At 48.8% G+C, this 23,346-nt stretch overlaps 1 protein-coding gene across 6 annotated transcripts in view; it reads right to left on the reverse strand.

The window, feature by feature from the left end:
• Positions 1-20,124, reverse strand: part of NRP1 (neuropilin 1) — a 136,202-nt gene extending 116,078 nt beyond the window's left edge. For 3 of the 6 annotated variants that reach the window (XM_074357993.1, XM_074357991.1, XM_074357990.1), the window contains exons 1-2: positions 19,798-20,122; positions 16,277-16,451 (exon numbers count right to left, since the gene is read on the reverse strand). In XM_074357993.1, coding sequence (XP_074214094.1) covers positions 16,277-16,451; positions 19,798-19,870 — 248 coding nt within the window. In that variant the 5' untranslated portion in view covers positions 19,871-20,122. Of the gene's footprint in view, positions 1-16,276; positions 16,452-19,797 lie in introns of all 6 variants that reach the window. The other 3 variants (XM_074357994.1, XM_074357992.1, XM_074357995.1) reach the window with 2 other exon arrangements.
• Between the last annotated feature and the right edge of the window lie 3,222 nt (positions 20,125-23,346).

The raw sequence follows: 23,346 nt of genomic DNA on the forward strand, positions 1-23,346 counted from the left end.
ATTGTGTTCAGTCCCCACCGAGAATCCTTTATGAATCACCCATAGGGCACATCCCCAGGAGCCCTGCTGAGCTGACTTCCAGCAGACACACACTGAAGCAACCCCAGACCATCCTGGGAAGCCTTGGAGGTCACAGGCTCACTCCGCCCACGTCCAAAGCGTCCTGGGCACACAAACACACAGCATGGCTGACGGCGGCAAAAAGCAATCGGGTAGCTTCAGGTGAGTTTAAATGGAGATGAATTTAGAAATGATGATGCCGTGACACAACCCTGTTGAAATAGAGATGATGGGACAATATCAAAGTGCATCAATAACTTAATAAAAGTAGTTTTCAAAGCCTGCACTATTGGGAAAAAAGGGCTCATGATCTTAAAGGCAGCATTAAGACAGATGGAAGCAGGAGGGAGGGTGTAGCTCAGTGGTAAAGCACCTGCTTAGCATGCACGAGGTCCTGGGTTCAATCCCCAGGACTCCATCAAAAATAAACAAACAAACAAATCAACTTAATTACCTCCCCACATGAAAAAAAACAGATGGAAGCAACACAGTGCTAAATGACAGGAAACATTCAGTATTTCCAGAAGGATGGCAACACGAACATTTCATAACATCTGATCATGGTGACTGGAGGACTGAAAGCCCTTCACTAGAAGCTGGAGGGTGAATTGGGATTGCCTGGGACCAATAATTACAGCCAAAGAGGATAAGACCTGAGTTAGAACAGCCAGCCAGTGCCAGGCGTGGAGAGCAGGCACCCACTGGTCAAAGATTCGGGGCTGGAGGTTGAGTGAACTTGGGGAACAAGAACAGCCGGGCTGAGGGCCGAGCCACGGAGGGTCTGGGAGCATCACCGCCAGGAACAAACTTGACGTTCAGCCAACAGGTACCTCAGCCAGACGTTTTCTCTGTGCATCTCGTTTAGAGCCAGAGCCACGTCACAAGTGGGCCTGTCTTGGAACTGCAGGGAAGACAACGGTGATGGGCAGCTGGAGGGGCCCAGGGAGGACAAAGGGCGGTGTGCCTGCCCCCGAGGCAGCTCCCCTCGGTTGTCACCGTCCTCCTGGACTGTCAGTACTGTGAGGGCAGGACATCCCTCAACAGTAACTGGCACATACCAGGCAGTCAACAAGTATGTCCTGAATGAATGAGGTAGCAGGCAACAGCTGAGGTATCAGAGGAAGACTTTTAGCATCCAAACAAAGGAGCTTTAAGAAAGTGCCCGAATTCATCCCAGCGTTCAAGAGTCTGAGTTCCGAAAGTATTACTGTGTGTGCTTTTTCCTAAGTCTGTGTCGTGACGAATGTTTACCAGTGGACTGGTGTTCACCACCAATCTCAGGGCCTGTGTAATCAATACGTAAACCAAACCCTCAGACAACATTGATAAGAAACATGAATAGTTTAAATCTCAGGGTCAGTCCCAGGAAACATGTAATGACAAAAAATAATGGGGGTTGACAGTTCAAGTTCTTTTTTTAGGATGGTGTTTAGAAATACTAGACATTTTTCAACGGTGGCTGGGAATTAGCTGAATAACTCGACGTCAGTCCACCACTGATCATTTGCGTGAACAAAAATATGGCTCAAGTGGAAGCAACAGAGAAGAAAAGTACAATTAATATGTAAATTTGCTTCAGGCCCTTTTGACATTTGCATCTGGAACGACTTGGGCTTATTTTTTTAAACCAAGTTTCCTGCCTGTAATGGAATCATTAACATTCATCTCTCTGGGTGGCACCTCTGTGTTTAAAGTGTTCAGAAGCGCGTAGTCAGACGTGCTAAGAAAAGGCCGCACATAGAAGCACAGCAAGTTCCAACCCCAGCTCTGCCCCTGTTCAGCCTCTGGCGAGTGGCTTTGTCTTTATACGTTTTGGCGATTTCACTCTAAAGTGGGTCTGGTGCAAATGAACAATTTCCCGAGGATGTGTGAATTAGCCGGTGCTGAGAAAGAGATCTGAAATGATGACGTGCTATCAATGCTAAGTCAAATTATGAAATTACACCTTTGTGAAAATGCTATTGTGGGAATAAATGAATCTGAACGTGGTATTTACAGTGTGATTCGCTTCCGAAACAGGATATTCATAATGGGCCCCAGCAGGCGACAACAGAGTGCCATCTTATCTCCTGTTGATAGACCGCAATTTCAGAAAATTATTTTTACAATGGAATCTGAATATGCTCCTTAATTCAAGACTGTTTTACAAATAGATACACAGCTTCCTGCATCGCTTACGCTGCCGTCAAGATGCAGTGAGGTGAGTTCGGGAACAAAGTCCCTGTTGTCATTCCTTTGTACTGTTGCCCATGTAATTTCCATTCTCTGCAATCTAAGTTAACAAGCTATGTTTGAACAAATAGATAAGGTAAAAGCTACTTCTGTGTTAAGAGATCAAACCCGAGTTTGGGTTAATACTCAGGTTATCAACCGCAGTTAAATGACACTTTGAACTTGCCTAGTTTCAAGAACAAACAACTCACTCCTACACAGAACTTCTACTGCCTGCAGATGTTAGATTCAGCAACAGAACAGTACGTGAGTATTTCTGAGGACCACATTCCTCCTTCTTTAAAATAATCGGGTAGATAAAAGATAACAGGCCTGTTAATGGGCAAGATTAAGGTCTAGGTAAAAAGATGAACAACTCCTTGGAATAAATGTTGCCAAAATAGAAGATGTCTGATACAATTTAGGGGTGGAAAACAGACATAAAATGTGTGCCTTGGAGGGAAAAAGATCAGGCAGAGGCTGCGCTGCAAAAGGCAGGGAGGGTCCGGGAGGAGCTGGGGCGGCTTAGATCATAGAGAGAAGAAAGGAAAAGATGGGATGCTGAGGGGGTCTTGGAAAAACCAAAGAAAGGCTTGGAGATCAGGGCCAGGCTGAGCTGTCCAAAAAGACATCTTTGCATTTGCTCTTGTGGCCCCAGGATTCCCCTGCACAAATCGAGTCCTGTTGTGTTAGAGGCAAAGGGGGCTCAGAGCACAGACGAGGAAGTGCGGGGACAGAAGGATTAAAAGAGTGAGCCCACGGCTTCTTCGAGGCTGAGTCCCTTCCTGAACTCAGCATCCTGACGGCATCACGGGTGAAGGCCACATGTTAACGCAGCCAGTCTCCCAAGGGAACTGTAACCATGGCAACACGGGACTGGCCCAAAGCAGAACAAGCTGAGGGCGCGATCTGCCCCAGCCTCAGCGCCTCTTCCCCCCGTGGAACCGCAAGAGCTGACCATCTGAGTCATATTGTTCTCTGTTTGCAGACAAACTCAAGATGTGAGAGCGAGGGTGTGTGATGGGTTTCCAGACTAGAGAGAGAACAGAATCAACCAGAAATACCCCCAGAGAACTCGGGGTGAGGCAGTGACACTGGGGAGCCAGAAGGAGCGTGGAAACTAGCTGTGGTGGCCGGCGGGCTGCCGGCGCAGGGTTGGCTGTGCGCCTGCTCCTTCTCTGCCTCTTCCTCTTGGGTTGACACTTTCCATGCTGACCCACAGCTTTAAGAAATACTCAGCTGGGTTCATGTCCCAGTGGAGTTGCAAAAAAAAAAAAAAAGAAGGAAACACTGTGCACTCTGCGGTGAGAGAGGTGTGAGCCAGGGGAGCAGCTGAAACTCCTCACTGTCCGGGGCCGCCTCAGTCTCTCTCGTCTCCAGGACAGCATCTTTCTGTGGCCGCTCTAAGACACAGGGCTTGGTTTTCGCCTGGTGACATGGACACACATATTAACACCATTCCGCGCCCCGTGTCGCCCTCTCTAATGGAGAAGTTCACGTTTATACATCTTCCCCAGCAAGTCTGCTGTGAAGTTAACCTGTGCATTTATTGGGGTTGCCAGCTGGAACGGAAGAAGACTCTAAATTATTGGTGTTAAATTTATGGAAAGGTGGTTTGGATGTGAGCCCAGATATGAATATAAACAGACAGAGTTTACAGAGTTGTGACACAGAGTCCCAAGAGTTGTGAGAATGTCAGAAAATACTCAGCAATCCGGACATATGCCTACAAGGTTAATACTTTTTATGCCTCTAACTCCAAAACTGATTACGGAGACCACTGAAAAAAAGACAGAAAAGCTTTCAGTCGAGCCACACCTCCGCATACTTTTGGAGGTTTAGCTAAAGCTACTCACTCAGAGAAACGCTAGGCTTTTCAAAGTTGAGGCTTTTGGAGGAAAGCCAGGAAAATGAAGGGTTTACCATGGAAATGAGAGTAAGTGTGGATTGCTATAGTCTGGTTAAGTTAGAGCCTTTCCTGGGACACTGACGTGGCTCCTCCGCACTGGGTGAGCACACCGGGAGGGCTGTCAGCCGGCCAGTTCCACTCAGCAAATACTAATTGTGCAGCTGCTACAGGTGAGGCTCCAGGCGAGGCTCTGCAGGGCCGGGAGCCGCCGGCGGCCTCTGCTTTTGAGCACCTGACCAGCTAGCTGGGGGAACAGCAGCAAAGTATTAATGATCACGACAAAATACGGACGAACGTAAAGAACGTGAATGACGCATAAACACAGCCCTGGGGGCTTCCGAGGGCAGAGAGAGAGGCCACGTTTCACTGCTAGTTGGTGACCAGGTGTGGCTTTGCCAAGCACTCGTCACTGCAGGCGGAGCCAGATGACGGTACCACTTTGACAGGGAGCCGGGTATGTGGAGGGCACTCACCCCTCACACATCCATGAAGGAGACGCCCCGGGAAGCAGGGTGAGTCTGAAGAGCTCCACAGTGGCCATTTGGGTTGAATACACAAGGGAACCACAGGAGAAAGACCAGAGAGGCAGGTGGGAGCTACATGGTTTAATTTTGAGTTCAGCTGAACGCACATTTAGAGGCTGAGCATCACAGAGGAAGCAAGGGGAAAACGGGGGGCTCTCGATGCTCCTAAGCATGGGGGAGGATGGGGACAGCCCCCTTAATGAGCCACAGCTCTAGGGATAGGTCCACAGGTGTCAGAACGTGAGCGGTAACAGGAGAAACAGAACAGAATAGATGGCCGTGAAGGATCGTGGAGACACATGATTTAGAGGCCTTCAACTGACTATTTGGGGCACAAAGAGGAATCAGGAGACACCCCAGAGTCTCGAATGTGCATAAGCAGAAAAGGGAAGAATCAATACGAGGAAGAAAAGGAGGGAGAGAAATTATCGGTGAGGGAAGATGTTGACCCGGATGGTTGGTTGGGGTGATGGTCTATCATCCCGGCATCACCCGGGAAGACTCTGCAAGTTTAAGTCCAAGGCTTCGGCCAAATCGAGTTGGACAGAAATGTGGGAATAATCTGAGCTGAGTGGCTCAAAAAGGCAATTCCGGGGTGAAGATATTTGGGGCCACAGCCAAATGTTGGCCAAGGCCTCTCCTGGAATGCTGGAGGGGAAGAGGATCAGGCCAAGAAGGGAAGTGGCCAGAGAAATGGCGATGAAACCAAGGTGGCACAGCACGACGAGACGCAGGAGAGAAGACAGCTCCCAGGCTGAAGACCAACCAAAGGTTGAAGCGAGGAAAGGCCAGCGCTTTGGGGCAAGCAGTTCAGTCAACTGGACGGGACAGGAATTACGCTGAGAAGGGTTAAAGGAGCAGCTGGTGTTCTGGGGTGGAGACACCGTGTTCAAAGCCCTTAGCAGTAATAGGAAAGGGAGGGAGAGGTGAAAGTTTTGTTTGAAGGGTAATAGGTCCAAGGAGGGTTTCTTTCACTCATGAGTGGAAAGTCCTACAGAATCTATGTGACCGCAGAGGCCCACGTGGCCCCAAGAAGGAAAAGCCAGCACCTTCTGCTGAAGCTCCCAGCCCCACGCAGCTGTGGGCACTGAAAGGGAAGCAGGGCTGGGAGGACTCTGGGAGGCTGCAGACATAAATGTATCCGATAAGGCCCTTTCCCAGGGCGAGGTGGCGAGAAGGAACTGAAATGGTAATCCCTTCTCAGCCTCTGCCCCGAGGGCCTTCCTGCGAACGTGCTTTTTTCATCAAGGCCACTGAGAACCCCCCACCACTGGGGAACCTGTCATGACCAGGAGAGGAGGGAGGACGCATCCGGGCCAAAGGGCCCCAGGCTGCTAGAGGTGGGCGGGGGGGAGTGGGAGGGACCATCAACCTGAAAACACTTATTTTCCCAGCTGCTTCTCCCTATGAATTTATAACACAAAATCCATACAGGGTCCGCTTTCTTGGACACAAATATGATGGCCCTGGTTGGCTTCACTGACGGGAAGACCGGACATCCCCAGTCAGCGCCACCAGGATTCGGGCTCCTGCCTTAAAACCCGGCCTGGCTACCATCTGACTGGACTCAGGCGTGCCGGGAAAAGTAACGACTTAACAAAAAAAAGTCATTCACGTTATGATCAAGTTTGTGACACTGAGATAGCATCTTCCCTGAATTTTCCAGAAACTCCACCCGTCTAGATTTTTGGAAGACTGCAATTACAACACACTTCCCCAGCCAGCTTATTATAGCAACATCCACAGATTCTGGGGTTAGGGGAGGGGAGTCTAGCCCAGCGGCAGAGCACGTGCTTGGCATGCACGAGGTCCTGGGTCAGCCCCCAGTCCCTCCATTAAAACAAACAAACGAAAAAACAAAACGACAAAAAAAGAAATTCTGGCTGCCTGGACACGCGCCGAGCACAAGACAGTGTCCCCGCGGCGGCCGTGTGCAGGGCTCCTGAGATATTTATAAGTGCCTCCTCCCAAGGATGGAGATGTTATTGTTTATGGTCTGAACTTATTTTAAGGAACAAAGCCCGCGGACGCACTTCCTGTTAGAGGGAGACCTGGGCCCTCCTTAACGTCTTTCTCTCGCATCCCTGAGCTGCTTCCACCTCCATTATCTCATCCACGCTGTGCCGCTGAGACTGAGGCCGAAGAAGGCAGGCATTTGGTTTTCTTCAGAAAGAGAAGGAAAAAGATGAACTGAAGCTGCATCTGGGTCGACACCGATCCTTGGGGTGTCGCGTCTTCCTGAGCCCCACTGGTTCCCACTGTGGAAAGCACAGTGTTAGGGGTGCCCTGACCCAGCCGGGCAGGGGATGTGACCCAGCCCGATGGCCTGTGTCCTCTCATGGACGGGAATGAGTGGCGGAGCGGCAATCAGGACCCACGTCCCTATGCTCCGCAGAACACTTGTCACAGGGAGCCGCTAACACGGTCCCCTGACGATCAGAAATCCCCAGCTTGTGTTAATGAACCAGCCCGTCCATCAGGGATGATTCAAGATACAGACAGAAGTGAGGCTGTGTCTTCAAGGACTCAACCAGCAGAGCCTCACAGTGACTCCACAGTGTCCCCAGCCAGGGACAGAGAAATTGGCACTGGAATAAAGGGTGAGGAAGAGGCGAGAGTTTTTCTTGAAAAAAAAAAAAAAAATTCAATCAGTGCGAAGGAAGCCCCACCCTTAGCTTAGCGCTGAAAAACTGAAGTGATGGGCCACCCCGTGTAGATGCTACAAAGACAGGTTCGGTGATGATTTGGCTCCAGTGGGGCCAACATCATAGAAGAGGGGCAGGCTGTGTGTGCCAAAGAGCCTGGCCCTGCTCTCTGAAACTGTCCAGACAAGCTCCTGGGGACCAGAAGCTCCAAAATGCAAATTCTGATGTCTCTGATCAGGGGGGTGGGGGTGGGGAAGGGGGAATCCAGCCAGATGCCCTGCAATGCAGCCACCACCTCTGTATCCAGGGAGCGGCCACCCAAAGGGAAGACACACTGTCACCTACAGTCACCAACCAGTTACAGGACAAAGAAGGGACCTGAGCAGACCAGTGTGAGAACAGAGGTGCAGACAGAGGTGCAGACAGACTCAGATGAATGGCAACGTGTTATTTACATTGGTTGTCATTTTTTCGAAAGAGTGGCTCCAGAAATGTGCACCTTCACACAGCACAATCGCCTTTTCTGTGACCATATCTGCTAACAAATGCCCACTTCCTCAAGTTCCCCAGGTTGGGCAGACAGGTGTGACCGAGAGGAAGGGAGAACAGAGGTCTCAGTCAGCCAGGTGTACCTACACCCGAGAGACCACATAATCTTTAATCAGACCCAGTCAAATGCGCTGCCACCAAGTCTGTGGGGCTCCGTGTCCTTAAAGGGCGTGCTCTTTTGGTTTTTAAATTTGGAAATTTAGTGCTTCTAATTTTTTAAAGCCACGTAGCCAGGACTAAGATTTTGACCACATCCCAATTTTTCCCATGCCATTTCACGGACTGCCTGTATCTCACCCAACGGCTGCCCCGCTCACGGCACCCGCTGGCTGGAGGGTCAGACAAGGAGCTGGAATCGGGACTGCACTGACTGGCCTTTGCCACCTCTGGCTGTCCCACAGAAATTTACGAACGTGAACGGGGAGATGTGGAGTGTCTTCTTTCAGACGGGACTGGCAGTGCTCACCAGTGACACGCCAATCTCTCCGGAGCAACGAGCCATCACCTCCAATCTGGCCGGCTGCTGGCTCCAGTATCTGACCAGATAAAAACAACACACTCTGGAGCATCTGTTTCTTCTCAAAAAACACTCTTCTGTTTCTCACAGGAACCCCGTGTCTCGAGCAAACATTCTCTCTTTAACTCTTGAGACACCGTGGCCAACACAAGTATGGACATTTTACACACAGGGGAGCCGTGGGAAAGGAAGACTTTCCTGCTGTTTGCCTGAGGTTGAGCAGATGAGTGGTGTCTGGAAGAGAAGCCAGGCTTCTTCCTCCTGGGCTGGCGAGGATCTGGCACCTGCCGGGATCTGATTCTCAACGTTTGTCCCTTGAACCAACCATGTACATGGGAACTTGGTGCTGGCTGGTTACTAGGCTTCCAATAAATATTGTATTTATATGTGCCTTGTACTTTCAGACTTCGTCAACCAAAGGAACCAGAATTTAGATATCCACCCCCCCCCAACCACCCTCCTTAGGATTTCATTGCTGAGTTAAGGCAAGTTAACTTGGTGGAAAAATCACCAGTGGGTGGGCAGCTTCTGTGTACAGTTTTTACTGGCGCTTAACTTAACCCGAACCCAGAGTTTCAAAATTAAGTCCTTCCTTAGAATGAGCCGTTTTAGAGTCAAACTTTTGTGTGTTTCACAGAAGAACATGGCTGCTGAATAAAAACGAATCTGGCAGTATGTTATCAGAATGGGCACTTCCGAAAGGCACACCCCAAGCACCTTCACTCACAAAGATGGAAAGCTCTTTGATGCAGCAGCTGAGCCTTTGGGTGCAGTTAGTTTAACTTTTCTAAGCCTCTGTGTTACCATCTGCAAAATGGGGCAATAGGAAGACTGAGTGAGATCAAGTGAGAGAAAACACAGAGTGCTTAGTGAGCACAGGGGGGACCAGAGAGTGAGGACCTGACACTCTATAAACACTCTATTGATTATTTAAATTAGAGGAGAAAAAACATCTTGGCCATAAGGAAGATAGAGGATGTGCACAAGACAGACCTGGGCTTGAGGAGGAGAAAAACCATGCGATGAAGCAATTGAGTGGACGGAAGCCAAAAGTTTTTTTTTTTTCCTCTCCACTCTCCTGCAGAATTGAGCAGAATTCTGAACGAGCGCACTGAAAGGAGCTCACATTCTAAGCTATCTGGAAAGACTGCATGACTTCAGCCATAAACCAGCATAATGTGTTCAGCGTGTGTCACAGCCCATTTGAGAGCTACCCCGACCTTCTGCCATCCTAACTGACCTGGATACTGGACACGGCATCATCAACCCGGGGAAAGCAGCAAAGATCTCTGGAGGTGCGATGTCCTGCCAAGTCATCTACTCCTCCAATCAGGACTGATTACAAACACTCAATTAAGAGGCATTTGGAACCTGATCTGAACACTAATCTCGCCTCTTGTTCTTCTTGGAGGCTTAATGATCAGCATTGGTGAATATGACAAGGACAATCAGTTCAGTTCATTTTGTAGCCTCCCTCCCATGCATGCGCGCACATGTATGTGTTTGTGTGTGTGTTTCTGGCCTAGCGTGTCAGCACGTGTGCAAGGATCGTGTTTTATGCTGGAAGGAAGGGAGCTGAGAAGACGCACGCTGGCTGCCGGCATAAGTCCCACTTGGATCAGTTTTGAAGTGCCTCCTCCCCAAAGGGAAATCTGGTTGGAAATGCCCCGCCTGTGTTGATTCAACTGGATAAGATTTCAACTCGTCGTCTCTTTCGGCTTCTCACCAAGGTTGCTGCTTCCTAATTATAGAAACACCCAACACACAGCCACCTTGTAAATGAGAATCAAATGGGATTGCTTATAGGAAGGAATGAAAAAGGGAATGAATTGTATGAAACACTGGGGTTCTGTTGAACTTAAATCAGCACTAATGGGGGCAAAAATCGAAAGGAAGAAAGTAGATAATCATCTGTCTGAGTGGCAAGCAGGGATGCTACAGGTGGCGGCAGCAACCTTGACCTCCGCTGTTCTGAGAAGAGTACATTTTTACCCACTCAGCCATTTTTTAAATTGAATTTAGCTTGATGGTGGTGTCTCTCACATCGTCCATACTGGGAAGTTACTGCAGATTGAAATTAAAGGATGAGGGAAAAGAAAGCGAAGGAAGATTGCTCAGGATCTGCCTTGCACAGAGAGTGGGCTCCAGACCCCAAACTTTATTTTAACATAATCGCAGTCAAAGCAATAAATACCAGATATTTCTGCAGGAGTCACCGGCAAAAATCAGAAAATGCCTCATTAGGATTCTGATTTTTGATGAGAAAAGGAAGAGTATGCATTTTTCTGTCTCCATTCCAAAGAGTTTGGTGATCTTCAAAGATCTATAGACTTCTAAGACTGATGGTGCATTTTGCCTGATTTTGAAATTTAAAAAAATTTATATTACAAGTCAGGATGGCAGCTGTCCTTGGGGCGAAAGGTTAGAGACTGGAAGCGGAGGTGAGGGGGCCTCTTCCTGGGAAGCTGGAAATGTCTGCTCTGCACTGGTGACGTGGACATAACCACGGAACCAAATTCTACACTTTGTAAAATTGTATCAAACGTTACACTGACTTGGTGTATTTTTCTAGATATAGATTATAATTTAATAGACTTCTAGATTTCATGTAAAAAAGAGAAGTATTTTGGCATAAAATCCCCACTGTTTCTGTAAAACAAAGTCTTTGTTTGCTTTGGTTTAAGTGATGCTCTAAAACCCAAGACTAGGACAGAGGGACAATCTCGCCTCAGGTACCAAAAACTCACGTATCAAGATAAGTAACATCTGAATGCAATTTAAAAATATATATAAATTAATGCAAAAATCCATGCTGAACAAGTAAGTAAAGATAAACAAAAGATATTACTAGAGAAACTAAAAATGAATCTTACATCCCCCAAATTGCCTACAAAAGACGAAATGCCCATTGTGTAATTAATTACACTTCCAGGAATAATCAGATTTGAGAAACTAAGGGCAGATTAGTTTTCATTCAGTGAGCTTATAGTCTATGAACATAAATGAGTAGGGTTTCAAAGTATGGAACAACTTAGGTCATTTTAAAAGTAGCATTAAATGGGGTGAGGATATAGCTCAGTGGTAGATTGCCTGCTTAGCATGTGTGAGGTCCTGGGTTCAATCCCCAGTACCTCCATTTAAAAAAGAAAAAAAGTAAAAAAAAAGATGCAATGTGTGATTTATTCCAACAAAATCCCCAAACTTGAGTTTCACCTGTATTTAATTACAATTTTATGGTGATTAAACTTCCTATGACGTTAGCAGAGTGAAATCTTCCATTGATTGGATGGAATTAGGACAAAGTCATGTATTTATTGGTTCGCCCACAAAGAAGAGACCACAAATCTAAATTAGGGACTGAAAAGCATCTCTGTGACATCAGCTGTGTGTCCTGCTGAAACCCTACCGCGCAGCCCCGACCAATCAGGCAGCAGAGTCGGGAACGCGTCACTCAGCCCACACGTCTCCCCCCATCACCACCACCTTTCTAGACTCTCTTTCTGGAGCTTCACATTCATTTTCTTCATGTTTTTAACCCAACGTCTGTGAAATTTTTATTGCTCCCCCGATGACGACATCCGATCTGAATGTAACCACACACCTCTCTGCACAGCGGTGTTTGTCACAAACCATTATAAATTATCATGCTGATAGTTTGCACTGCTGGGAAACCGGAAAAGCTCCATAAATTCTAACTACTGTATCAATGACACTCTTGTTTATTATGCTCTAGATATAAAGTTTTATGAGATTCAAGATGGCAGCCTCACCACTGAAGGAAACCCAGTGGAGTTAAGACCCAAGCAGCTCAGTGGGAATGCGGAAACCACCCTCACCGCACAGGGAGCACCGCTTTCGGACAAATGCTTGGTAGGTTGCGCTTTCTTTTCTGCTTTGACCCTTCGCCCACATGGAGGAGATGGCTGGTGCAAAACAGAGAAATCACATTCCTGCTTCCCCCTCGACAGCCTCTCCTGCACTCAGAACATTCTGTAGCCACCTGTAGCTGCCTCTTGTATCAACATCACAACACAAACCAGGCAGTATGTTTAGCTAGAAATCCCAGCACGACGCTGGCCCACAGATGGACGCTCTAATGCTCCACTGACTGATTGATACCCCACCTTTGTTCAGTGAAAAATTTCAGGGCATTATATTATGTTTTTAATGCTTATTTGTAATGAGACCTGATTCAGGGCTGGCATAAATATACACTGTTGAATTTTAAAGCTATCAGGCTCAACTCGCACGTTCATACAACTTAGGGAAATATCCACCATCAAAAGCTTTCTGTCAGGTTAGCACCGTTTACTCCTGCACTGGGCCAGTCTTGGTGTTATCCACATGAAACGCTGTGACTGTGCATTTTATTGTATGGCTAAAATTATGAAAAAATACTTTAACGAAGTAAACAATAAACTGTAAATAAAAATGATTTTTTCCTACCACAATTTCTTTATTTAATTACTTACTCATGCCTACACTCTCAGAAAAAAATTGTTTACTTGGGTCTCTGGGATGTTTTTCAATAAACAAATGTGTGAAGGAATCGATCTCTTGAGCTTTCACACTGTGGAAGTTGACTACACAAATGCTGACAGTTTCAAGAGAAGATTCAGAGTGAATTCTATGCAGATCGTCCCATTATTAGGTGAATATATTTAGTTTGACATATGCTTCGTTTCATATGTCCAAATGTTCCAACAATCACCAAGTTGTTAAAGATACCATAATAATGATAATTTCTTTTGAGAAGACCTCTTCACTTTTCAGAGGGCTTTCCTGTCTACTACCCTATTTTATCTTACTTATGACACTGGCACAGGAAGTGCTTTTTACTGCCATTAGACAGATAATAAAGATGTTAATATCGCAAATAAAACAAACAGCTTATTCTTAACAGAAATGATAACTGAAAGTGTACTGGTTCTCTGAATGTGACGTATCATATCAAATACGTTTTTGGAAGCAGCCTAATATAAATTACACAAAAAAACCCCATCCCACCAAAAGCCAAAAGTCTTTACTTTTGCACACCCAACAACTTATGAAGTCAATGAACTGATACTTAAGGAGTTTCTAGTGTTTTCCTTTTTTTTGCTTTTTGTTTTTGTTTTTTTAGGGAATTCTAACCCCCTGTAGATGTTAAAGCTGTGGTTTCTTCTCACAACCTTTACAAAAGGAAATAAGAATCGTGCCACCTTTGGAGAATGTTCAACCGCAACCTTCAACAGTGGCAGACACAACAGAGTTGTGTGGACCAGTCAGGAAAGATAAGTGACAGCAATGTTGGTCTTCCAGTATCATTTTTGGCATTTTCATTGATCAAACGATCAGGTAGCCAACACTTGAAAACGTGGCATGAAGACATTTTCCAGGGCCATAATCTCCACTGACTACATCAGCTAAATATATCCACCTTCAAGGAGAACAAACTCTACTACAATTAAAAAATACCTTACTCTGCATCATTGAAAACCAAAACCAAAAACTCACTGTTATCGTTACAGAAACAATCTTTTTGGACCGTGTCATTTTCTTGAATACCTTGTTAATATCAGTAATGAGGTCCTTCCCTCTGAATTGTAATTATCCTTTTTTTTTTCTTATCATCTTTAAAAAACAACACTTAACAAAAAAGTTGCTTCCTCCATCCTACCATACTCTACTTCATATCAGGATGTGTCAGAAAATTATTGAAGGGTTGCTGTGTGTCAGACACTCGTGAACACTTTATACACAGTAACTCAAGCAATCAGCTTCCCCTTCTCACCCTCCTGCGCAGCTGGGCGCTAGAACCGCTCACACCAGCTCACATGGAGCAAACGTGCACGTGTTTTTGCAAGTCTGTGCACAATGACATCACGTGGGTAGCTTGAAATTGGCCGTGGTAGGAATATTTACACTACAGAAATTGGCAAACATTACAGATCAGCACTTGATCTATACCTCCTGACTTCCAGTGGTTAAGCACGGACCAGCACACCGCTGCTAACAACTACTGACTATTCTGAATTCTTTAACTGTTATATTACATAGACACACACAAGGTCAAGACTTTCAGATCAGGAATTACTAGTAAGCATGAGTTAACTGAACTCTAACAGCACCTTATTTTGAAGAATAATGTTATTACTTGAGTACATTTTACCAGAGTTCCTTAAAATATCTCTTATAGCATTTAAGTATTGTCAAAAAGCAAAAAATAAAACAGAATAAAATACAATGAAATAGAAAACAAGTCTCCAGGCTGTCTAGGTGATTGACATTGTAAAAACCGCCATACAGAATACTGGCCAAAAAAAAAAAAAAAAAAAAAAAAAAAAAAGAATGAATTCCCTGTTTCCAAGCAGTTACTGGAGCACTCTATTAATGGCAACTTTCACACAAGATTAAAAAGTCAATATAATACCCTGAAGCACTTCTGAATCACAGAACAAAGATTAAATTGAAATCGGCATGATTTCACTGGCGCAGTCGTGTATGCTGATTATGTGGAAATTGATCAACAGTATATAATTGTATGCTAATTCTCTAAGCACCAGATGTTCAATTAACCAGATGACCTCATTTCACTAACCCTGAAAAACTAGTTTCCCCCACCAACCCGACAGGTTCTCGAGGACTTCCTTCAGGTGGGAACATTTTCATACTATTCTGTTCTTCTCTAAAAGGGTTATGTGTTTGCAAAGAAAATATTTTAAATAATGAATCCGCCTGCAGGATAATGTTTATATCCTACAGACATTGTACACAATTACATCTAACTGACCCATTTTAGAACTTGGGTGAACAGATCAGATCAGTCCCTGAGAAGCACTTTAGAAGTAGGGTTTAAGCAGACGATTTTCCTTTGCTAAAACTATTTTAATACCTAGCTGTCACTAAAGATCAATACTCAGATTCAGGTCTCTGGAGAATACATCCTGGGCAGCGTGCACAGAATGGAATGACGTGGACAAGACAGAGACAGGTGGTCTGCTGGATGTCCAGGGAAAAGAGCCACTCTGGATCGGAGTGGACTGCTGCCCACGATCTTAAAACACACTTCCCAACGGTGGAAAGCAAAACCCTCACACCAGGGCTTTCATGCAAAGTGATCATTTTAAGTGTAATTTAGACTGTCTCTCTCATGAGAATGTTTTCATAATAATGAAACCTGCATAAATTGATGCTTGAGTCACTTAACCACAGGAGACAGGAAGACTAAACCACATGAATAAAACACGGATTCATATTCCAGTGCCATGATATTCACTGTGCATGAACTTTTTTTTAAGCATTTCCATAAGAGATTTTAATCTACTAATAGACATTAATCTATTAGATCTATTAATGTCTACTAACAGACATTAACTTACTCTAAAAATCCCTCATCAAACTTACCCTATATTCCTTGCTTCTTTTCAATGACACTTGGTTTTGGTCATGTCAAACTCAACAAGACAAATACAGTTCTTAAGTCATAAAACGCACCCCAGATTTGCTAAAATAAACAAAACCCCACCAACCTCACCGTCTGCCAATGCAATTTATGTTAGTGACCCACAATATTTCATAAAAACTCAAGTGAGAGTTTGGGTTTCTAATTCTTTGCCTTCCCAGGAGAAAAAGAAACCCATATACAGGTTTCCTAACCAAAGAGTTCCAAACCCAAAAGTGTCCACAGGAAACAGCACATGAGAGATTACGCATTTAAATATAATCTCCCTGGTTTGGGGAACTCAGAAATCACTTAACATAATTTAATTTCCACACCATTGGCACATGATCTGGCCTCCTGGATGGCTCCCGCTTTCCCCATAGACACGTGCGCCCACTAGGTGGTGCTGTGGCCCCCTGTTCAAACATCCGCACTTACTTGCAGTCCCTGTCCTCCAGATCAAAGTGAGGGTTGAAGTTGATCATAATTCTCTGATATGGGTCCGGAGCCTGAATCAGCCATTCACACTTTTCACTTGGGTGATAAGAATGAGGATAACCAGGAGATGTCAGGTAGCCGGGGCTTTCAATTTTTATAGTATCGCCACATTTATCTGCAATAAAAATAATATTTTAGTCCACCTTGCCCTGACAACCAGTTGGGTGTTCTAGCTTTACATATAAATGACCGGGTCTTAAGCACTCCATAACTTTTGAAGGGGAACTCCGAGAGGTCCCTGCCGGTCCCTCAGGTGGCGCCAAGAGCAACTAGTCACCGAGAAAGTCTTTGATCTCAGGAAGCTGGTTCAGGAGGAAAGAGGACTAAAGCGTAGCTGGGACCCCCTCCTCCTCCCTGCCCCCCACCAAGTTCCCTCCCTAGAAAAGGTCTTCGAGCATTAAAAGCATTAAGTCCCCTCAATGGATGTTAACACGGTCCCCAGGGAGCTTCTGCTAGACTTAATTCTCCCCCCAGAAGTGTAATCGCATTAAGTAGCAAGTTCTAAGTGAAGGAGGCTAAAAGGATGCTCTTCGACCCCTCGTGTTGCTTTTTGATGATAAGCCTGGTCTGTGTCACTGATCAGTGGGGACTGTCACCCAGGACTTCAACTGGCTTAAAGCCCAACCTTTTTTGTTCTTGTTTTATCTGCCCGTAAATCTAAGTGATTTTGAGTTATCTCTGCTCTGGAGATCCAGCTCATCAGAGAACAAAGTAGATTTGGTGAAGCAGAAACAATTCTGCTCCAGTGCTCCAAGTAAAGTTGCTCCATCTTGGAGACCAGATCAAAGTCACCGGGCAGAAAGAAAAATAAATCACTCCATGGCATTAATTCTAATCACCCTACATGTTGGAAAAGACTCCACCCCACTGAGGTCTGGGTGTCACATCTGGTAAGTGACATGCTCACATACTAGCAAAGGGGATCTAACAAGCTTTGAGCCTTCATTTCCCAAAATCCAAATGCTGAAGTGATTCACTGAGAGCCTAATAAACCAGTCTCTGGGCTGCCTGACTGTTCAGCATGGACCCTCACTGTCACTTTTTATGATGAATTTCATTCTGGACAGCCTCAGCCTGAAATGCTGCCACATTTATTGACGCTTAATTTTGAGCAATAAAAATTCGGTGCAGAAACTCTGTAAGTGGTACAGGTATGAAAGCAGGGAAATATATAAGCCTATCAATCACAAATTTGCAGTAATGGTATATATAGATTTTAATATTGCATCTAATAGATTCCCTGTGGAAAGAGAATGGCCTTCTTCGCTCTCAGCATGAATTTATAAATCTACGGAATTTTATTACAGGAAAACCAGGTCAAATGGAAATGAAAGATGAAGTGCACATCAAAAATGCATAAAGCTATATGCATTACAGAAATCATTTCCCATAAATTAAAAAGAAGACGATATACATTATGTTGTTTTTCTCAACGGCCTGATGTTTTTGACTTTGTTGCTAAGACTGGAGGCAGCCTTACACTGGTTTCCTTTGCCTTGGCTTTTGGAAGCTCAGGGTTTGCCAGGAAGAAAGAGTGTAAGTGAAGTTCAGAATCTCAGCTAATGATGGTATGGGACTCTGTTATGTGATTCGGCCGAGGCTCTTGCATTATTTTAAATGTGCGGAAAACTTGGAAAGGGAGCCCCATCTCATTAAGTCTCTTCCAGCTCCGTGCAAACATCATAGCCGTGTCTGGCATTTGTTAGAGGAGTGAAATAAAACAGCTCTGCTTGTAGCCACTCGACAGAGTCACTTCAGAAGACATTTAGGTGGACTGGGTACCACACCAGAGCTCTTTAATCTGTGGCTTCTGAGAAAGTGACAGTGTAATAAGATAGTGTGGACTCCTAGACTCTCTGGCTCTGTTAAATCTCTCTAACAGTTGATTAAGAAAGAGCAGTTTCTAATGATTCTGGACCATTAGTCCTAAATAAGGTTAATGAATTAATTTAGCAGACACTGGTCCTCGGAGGAGGTGGACATGGCTTTAAGAGGTCTGCTAAGCCACAGAGGCATTAACTGGCTCTGGTCACTGCAGGCACTGTAACATGGCTTTGACCAGTCAAGCCACTGACTAAAGCTGTTTCTCAGCATCTGTCAGCTTTCTGCTAAGAAAATTAAGAAATATACATATCTCTTATATAAGTACACACACACACATGGAATTCACAACCTAAAGTCTGAAAGCTATTTGCATTAGGTTTCAAACCCATCCTGTGAACACCTCCACCGATTTAATCTCTGGAGCTGTGGAGGGCAGAGGTTGGGTTACTGTAATTTCTAAAGTCTAACCACTTGAGCACTTTCAATTGGAGGCGAGTATTATTTCATTCCCTGCCAGATTATAGGAAGATGCCATCAACTCAGGCTCATTAATAAACTTAACTCCACATTCACAATTGTGTGTGTGTGTGAACGCACGCGTATGTGTTTTGCTTCCAGGAATATCTTTTAGAACACTGGTAGCTGTTGGGGAAATCTATGGCTTCAATCATGAAACCTCCAAAGAGCATGTTAGAGAGATTAACTTCCATCGTAAAGATGTGATTTAAATTCCTCTCTGTATGAACGCCTCCACTCGCCATCTCTTATTAAAACAATATACCACCTTAAGCAGCGATGGCCTGTTCTTCTAATTAAGCTGATGGAAATCTAAGCCAGACAAAAGTAAATATTTGATAATTAGTTAATAATTGCTGAAGACTTACTGTGAAGCTAATGCCATTCCCCGGCCTCCGCCTACTTTACAGCGTTAAGTCAAACGTGCTTACAACCAGATCCCATTTTAAAACACATTATTTAGGTTACAAGATACTGTTTATAACCCGGCACGGTCTTCCATTTACTTAACAGTCAGTGGTTTTAAAAAGCTAAGTGGAAGCAGCGACTAGGTTCGGAATTTTCAGATACGCTGGTGCCTTCCACCGTATATATCAGATTCATTTATTGACACTCGGTAACTTTCGTTCACACTCCAGGCGGAGCAGGGCCGCTTTGCCAAGCGGAGGAGGGAGTTCCATCCGCCAGCAAACCGCTGCCTCCCGCAGGCACCCGCCGGAGGAGGCAGCTCAGGGGAGCTGCGGGGGAACCAGGAAGCTCTCCCGGTGAAGCGTTCATTAACTTTCAACAGCCATCAGATTTTTGAAAGGGAGTCTGCTCTAATTGCCTTTGGGAGGAAACAATATTAAGATAATTGGTGTGCTGATCGGGGAAGGTAGGCAGCTCCGCCTGGTAACCGAGGCAGGCAAAGCCCCCAGCAGCCAAACCACCAACTTCAGGCGGGAGCCGGAGGACTTGAAATCTCCCTGCCCGGCACCGACCGCTCTCCTTCCCTTCGTTCTTTCTCCGCCTGGATGAAAGTTTCCTTCGCCCGGGAGGCGGCCCTGCCCGGGGATCCCCGGCAGCCAGGCGCGGGCAGCGGGAGCCGGCCTCACCCCCGCGCGCCCCCGCCTGTCACTTACCGTTGCGAAAAGCGGCGGCCGCGGCCACGGCCAGGGCGAGCGCGGCGCACAGGAGCGGCAGCCCCCTCTCCATCCTCCTTCGCCGGGTCCCGGGCCGACGCGGGAGAACCGAACGCGCCGGGCAAACAGCGCCGGGGCGGTCTCCGCAGTCCGGAGCGCGCCCACTCCGCCCAGAGCTGTAAAATACTCAGCCCGTCTCCGAGAAAGGGAAGCGGCGAGGCAGTGCCTGGATCCGAGAGAAATGCTCCTCTTTTTGTGTCTCAAGTCGCCTGCATCCTGTCATTTAGCTCCGGTTTCCTCTCTCTTTTCCCACACTTGTTCCTCTTCCAGGAGCCACTGCCCGGGCCATGTCTCAAAAAAAAGGGGGGGGGGGGTGAGGAGGAGGAGGGAAACACACTAACGCCAATTTCCAGAAAGAAAAAAAAAAAAAAAAACCGGCTTGTTTCTGGACCGGTTGGAGCCGAGGAGCTGGCGCCCAGGGGAGGTCCGGGGTGTCTGCGCGAAGGAGAGGGGCGAGCAATGAAAAGATGAGCGGGAGACGGAGGAGTTTCACCAACTGCACCCCCGCCTCCCCCGCCGCCTCCGCCCCCTCCCCTCCCGGAGCCCTTCCCTCGCTTCCTCCCGCCCCTCTCCCCGCACAGGCTCGCCGGCAATTGCCTGACAGGAGACGAGGAGGGAACAAGTTTCCCTCCGTGTGCGTGCCCCGGCCGTCTGTCCGCCTCTCCCGCAGGCCCTGAAGGGATCTCCCCGGGAAGGGAGGCGCCCGGGGCTGCACCCACGGCGGGTGGGCGGGCGAGTGTAGGGAGGGGGCGTCGAGGTCGGTGGCCGCACCAGGGTCAGGCTTGCCTCCCTCGGCGTGCTCTCTCGGAACCCCGGGGGAGAGTGGGGCAGCTATCCCGGGATCTCGGGGATCGGCTGCCGGGGCGTGCGGCGCGCCGGGGAGGTGGCAACCGCTTCTCCCAACTCTGAGCCCCCGGGAGGCGCCTGCGGCGGCCGGCCCGCGACCTGGAGAGGAGCAGCGGGGCACCCCGGAATCCTGCGTGCCAGGCCTGGAGGGGCCAGGGATAGCTCGGCTAGGGTGGGGGACACACCCCGGAGCCGAGCGAGAGTCGGCAGTGTCGCTGCCACGTAGAGCGGAGTCATTAGACTCGCGCGGGTGAGGCTGGGCTGCAGCCCCACCCGGCCTCTCTGCCCGGTATCGGGGCGCACGGCTGGACTCCAAGCGTGCCTGGGTGCCCGCCCCGCGCCACGGGCTCCATTGTTACCAGAGGTCTGGTGCCCTCTCCTCGGGGCAGAGGGGACGCCTGAGGGTGGGAGGTGATGCGCCTTCCAGCTAGGGGGCAGTCGTCGCCCGACCCCGCCCAGCCTCCTGACTCGGAGCCCAGGTGCTTGGGGTTTGGAGATTAGGGGTCCAGCGGCCCAGGTTCCCGCGCATCCTGGGGGAGGGAGAACGGGGGCGGGGGCGCGGGGCGAGGTGCTGCTCTTGGCAGGGCTCTCGGGGGCCCGCTCCGGACACAAGCCATTGTCAAGCCGGCCCTCCAGCTCCTGCTCACCCCCGCCTCCCACGGCGGCGCGTCCTCACTGTGGGCTGGATGCCCCCCAGCTCCAACCCCGAGGGCTTTCCGGGAACGGCTGCAGAAGGCCTCCGCGGGTATGAACAGCAAGGACATTTCAGGGAACAAACAGGTTTTGGCCGCCGCTCACGCCCTTGAGAGGGTAAATGCCCGCGCACCCCCCTCGGAAGGAGTTCGTGGGGAAGGTGAAAAGGTCAGACGCCTCCTGGGACCGGCGTTTCTGTGCACACCCGAAAGCAGGGCCTTATTCCTACCTGGCGCAAAGAGCTGGCAAAACAGATTTAGGAATGTTGGCGAGGAGACTCTGGTCAAGGGTTTTGGCGGAGGAACGAGGGGCGGGGCGGGAGAGAGGCGGCCCCAGGCGCGCGGGCCCCAAGCGAGGGCTCCGTGCTCGCGGGTCAGGGCCGGGCGCGGTGACGCGCGCCCCTGGGGGTGCAGGCGGGCCGGTGCCGCGCGGAGCTGCACCCCATGGCTCGCCCGCCCGCGCCCAGGCGTCCCAGCCCCCCGAGCTGGAGACCCGCCACCCCCCCTGGGGGGGGGCACTGGCCGCCCCCCACCCCAGTTCCCGAGCGCCTCTTCGCGCTCGCGGATTTCCTCCTCCTCGGCGCTCCGACCCTGGACGCGGGGCAGGAAGGTGGCACTCGGAGGCTCGGGGTCGGACGCCTGCGGGGAGCGGAAGGGGCGGTGGCGCGGCGAGACCGGGCGCCAGGCGCGCCCCGCGCGGACCCCGGGGAGCCAGCGCCGCGGAGGGAAGCCCAGGCCCTTGGCTCCCACGGGCGCGCGACGCCTCCTCCCGCCTTCCCCTCTGTCCCCGGCGCGCCCCCGCCAGTCCCGGCCCCCGGCTGCGCAGGGAGGGCGAGCGGCAGCGTCAGACTTGGGGTGACCCCGTGCGACCTCAGCCCAAGGTTCGGGGGGAGAAGCGCCTTTCCGAACCTGGCAGGTTGACAGAGGCGGCGAAGCGGGAGGCGCAGCGCGGGGCGGCCTGGAGTCGCGGATGCCCGCCTCCTCCCTGGTGGGAACCGCGCGGCCGCGCTCTCTCCGGGGACCGGCTTTGACCCTTCTGTGCCTCCGCGGGGTGAGCGAGGGGGCACACGCCGAGACTTGAGCCATGTTGTTTTTAGAAAACTGCCGCCAGTCTCTTTTCCCGTTTCCCTGCTGAGTGTGCACTTCCCAGCCTGGACCCAGCAGGCTAACAAATAAAGCTGGCACTCCGAGAGGGGCTGCCCCGCCCCCGAGCCTTGACACCCCCCCCCCCCCGGCTCCCTCCCGCCTTTCCTCTCCTTGGGGACCCGCTCCTCCCAAGGGTCGAGGTGCACGAAACGCTTGTCTCCTTTCTCGCTCAGCTGCTGAGCACGACTGCCCGTCTTTCTCCAGTCAACTAACAAGACAAGCAGTGTGTGCTCTGGGGAAAATATCATGTTTAAGTTATGCCTCTGATTTTTCTGGTCTCAGCTGATCGGAGGCTTCTGTAGACTCCGGAGTTTCCACACACACACACAGACTGGAACCGCACTGATTGATAATTGCGGACTGGTGGTTTGGTACGGAGCAAATTGTCCTTGCTAACCACCTCTTTCCTCTGCTGTTGAATGCCACTAAGTGCTGAAAAGGGTCGGTTTTAGATTTCCGCAATTCCTCGCCAAGGGAGACAGGAAGACCCTTATAGGAGGGTAAGTGACAGAGGAAGAATTGCGCAGGATCCCTAGGTTGATTGTATTTTGGTCTTGTGAACACATCACTCTCCCCGACATCACAAATCCCGAGACGAGGTAGGACCCCATTCCCACGGAAGGGAAGATTCGTGGACCACACTCCCGGAACGCCAGGCAGAGGCCCTGGACGGGCGATGCCCCACCGAGGACTCCCATGAAGGGCTTGGGGTAGTGGTAACGCTCTCCACTCCGCCTCCGGAGCCCTGCTGGGACCGAGGCCTGCCTTTAGCAATAGACTGGGTGGAAAACGTTTGGTTTCTTCC

Source organism: Camelus bactrianus, chromosome 35, assembly GCF_048773025.1.
Source record: "Camelus bactrianus isolate YW-2024 breed Bactrian camel chromosome 35, ASM4877302v1, whole genome shotgun sequence".
Lineage (NCBI taxonomy): Eukaryota > Metazoa > Chordata > Mammalia > Artiodactyla > Camelidae > Camelus > Camelus bactrianus.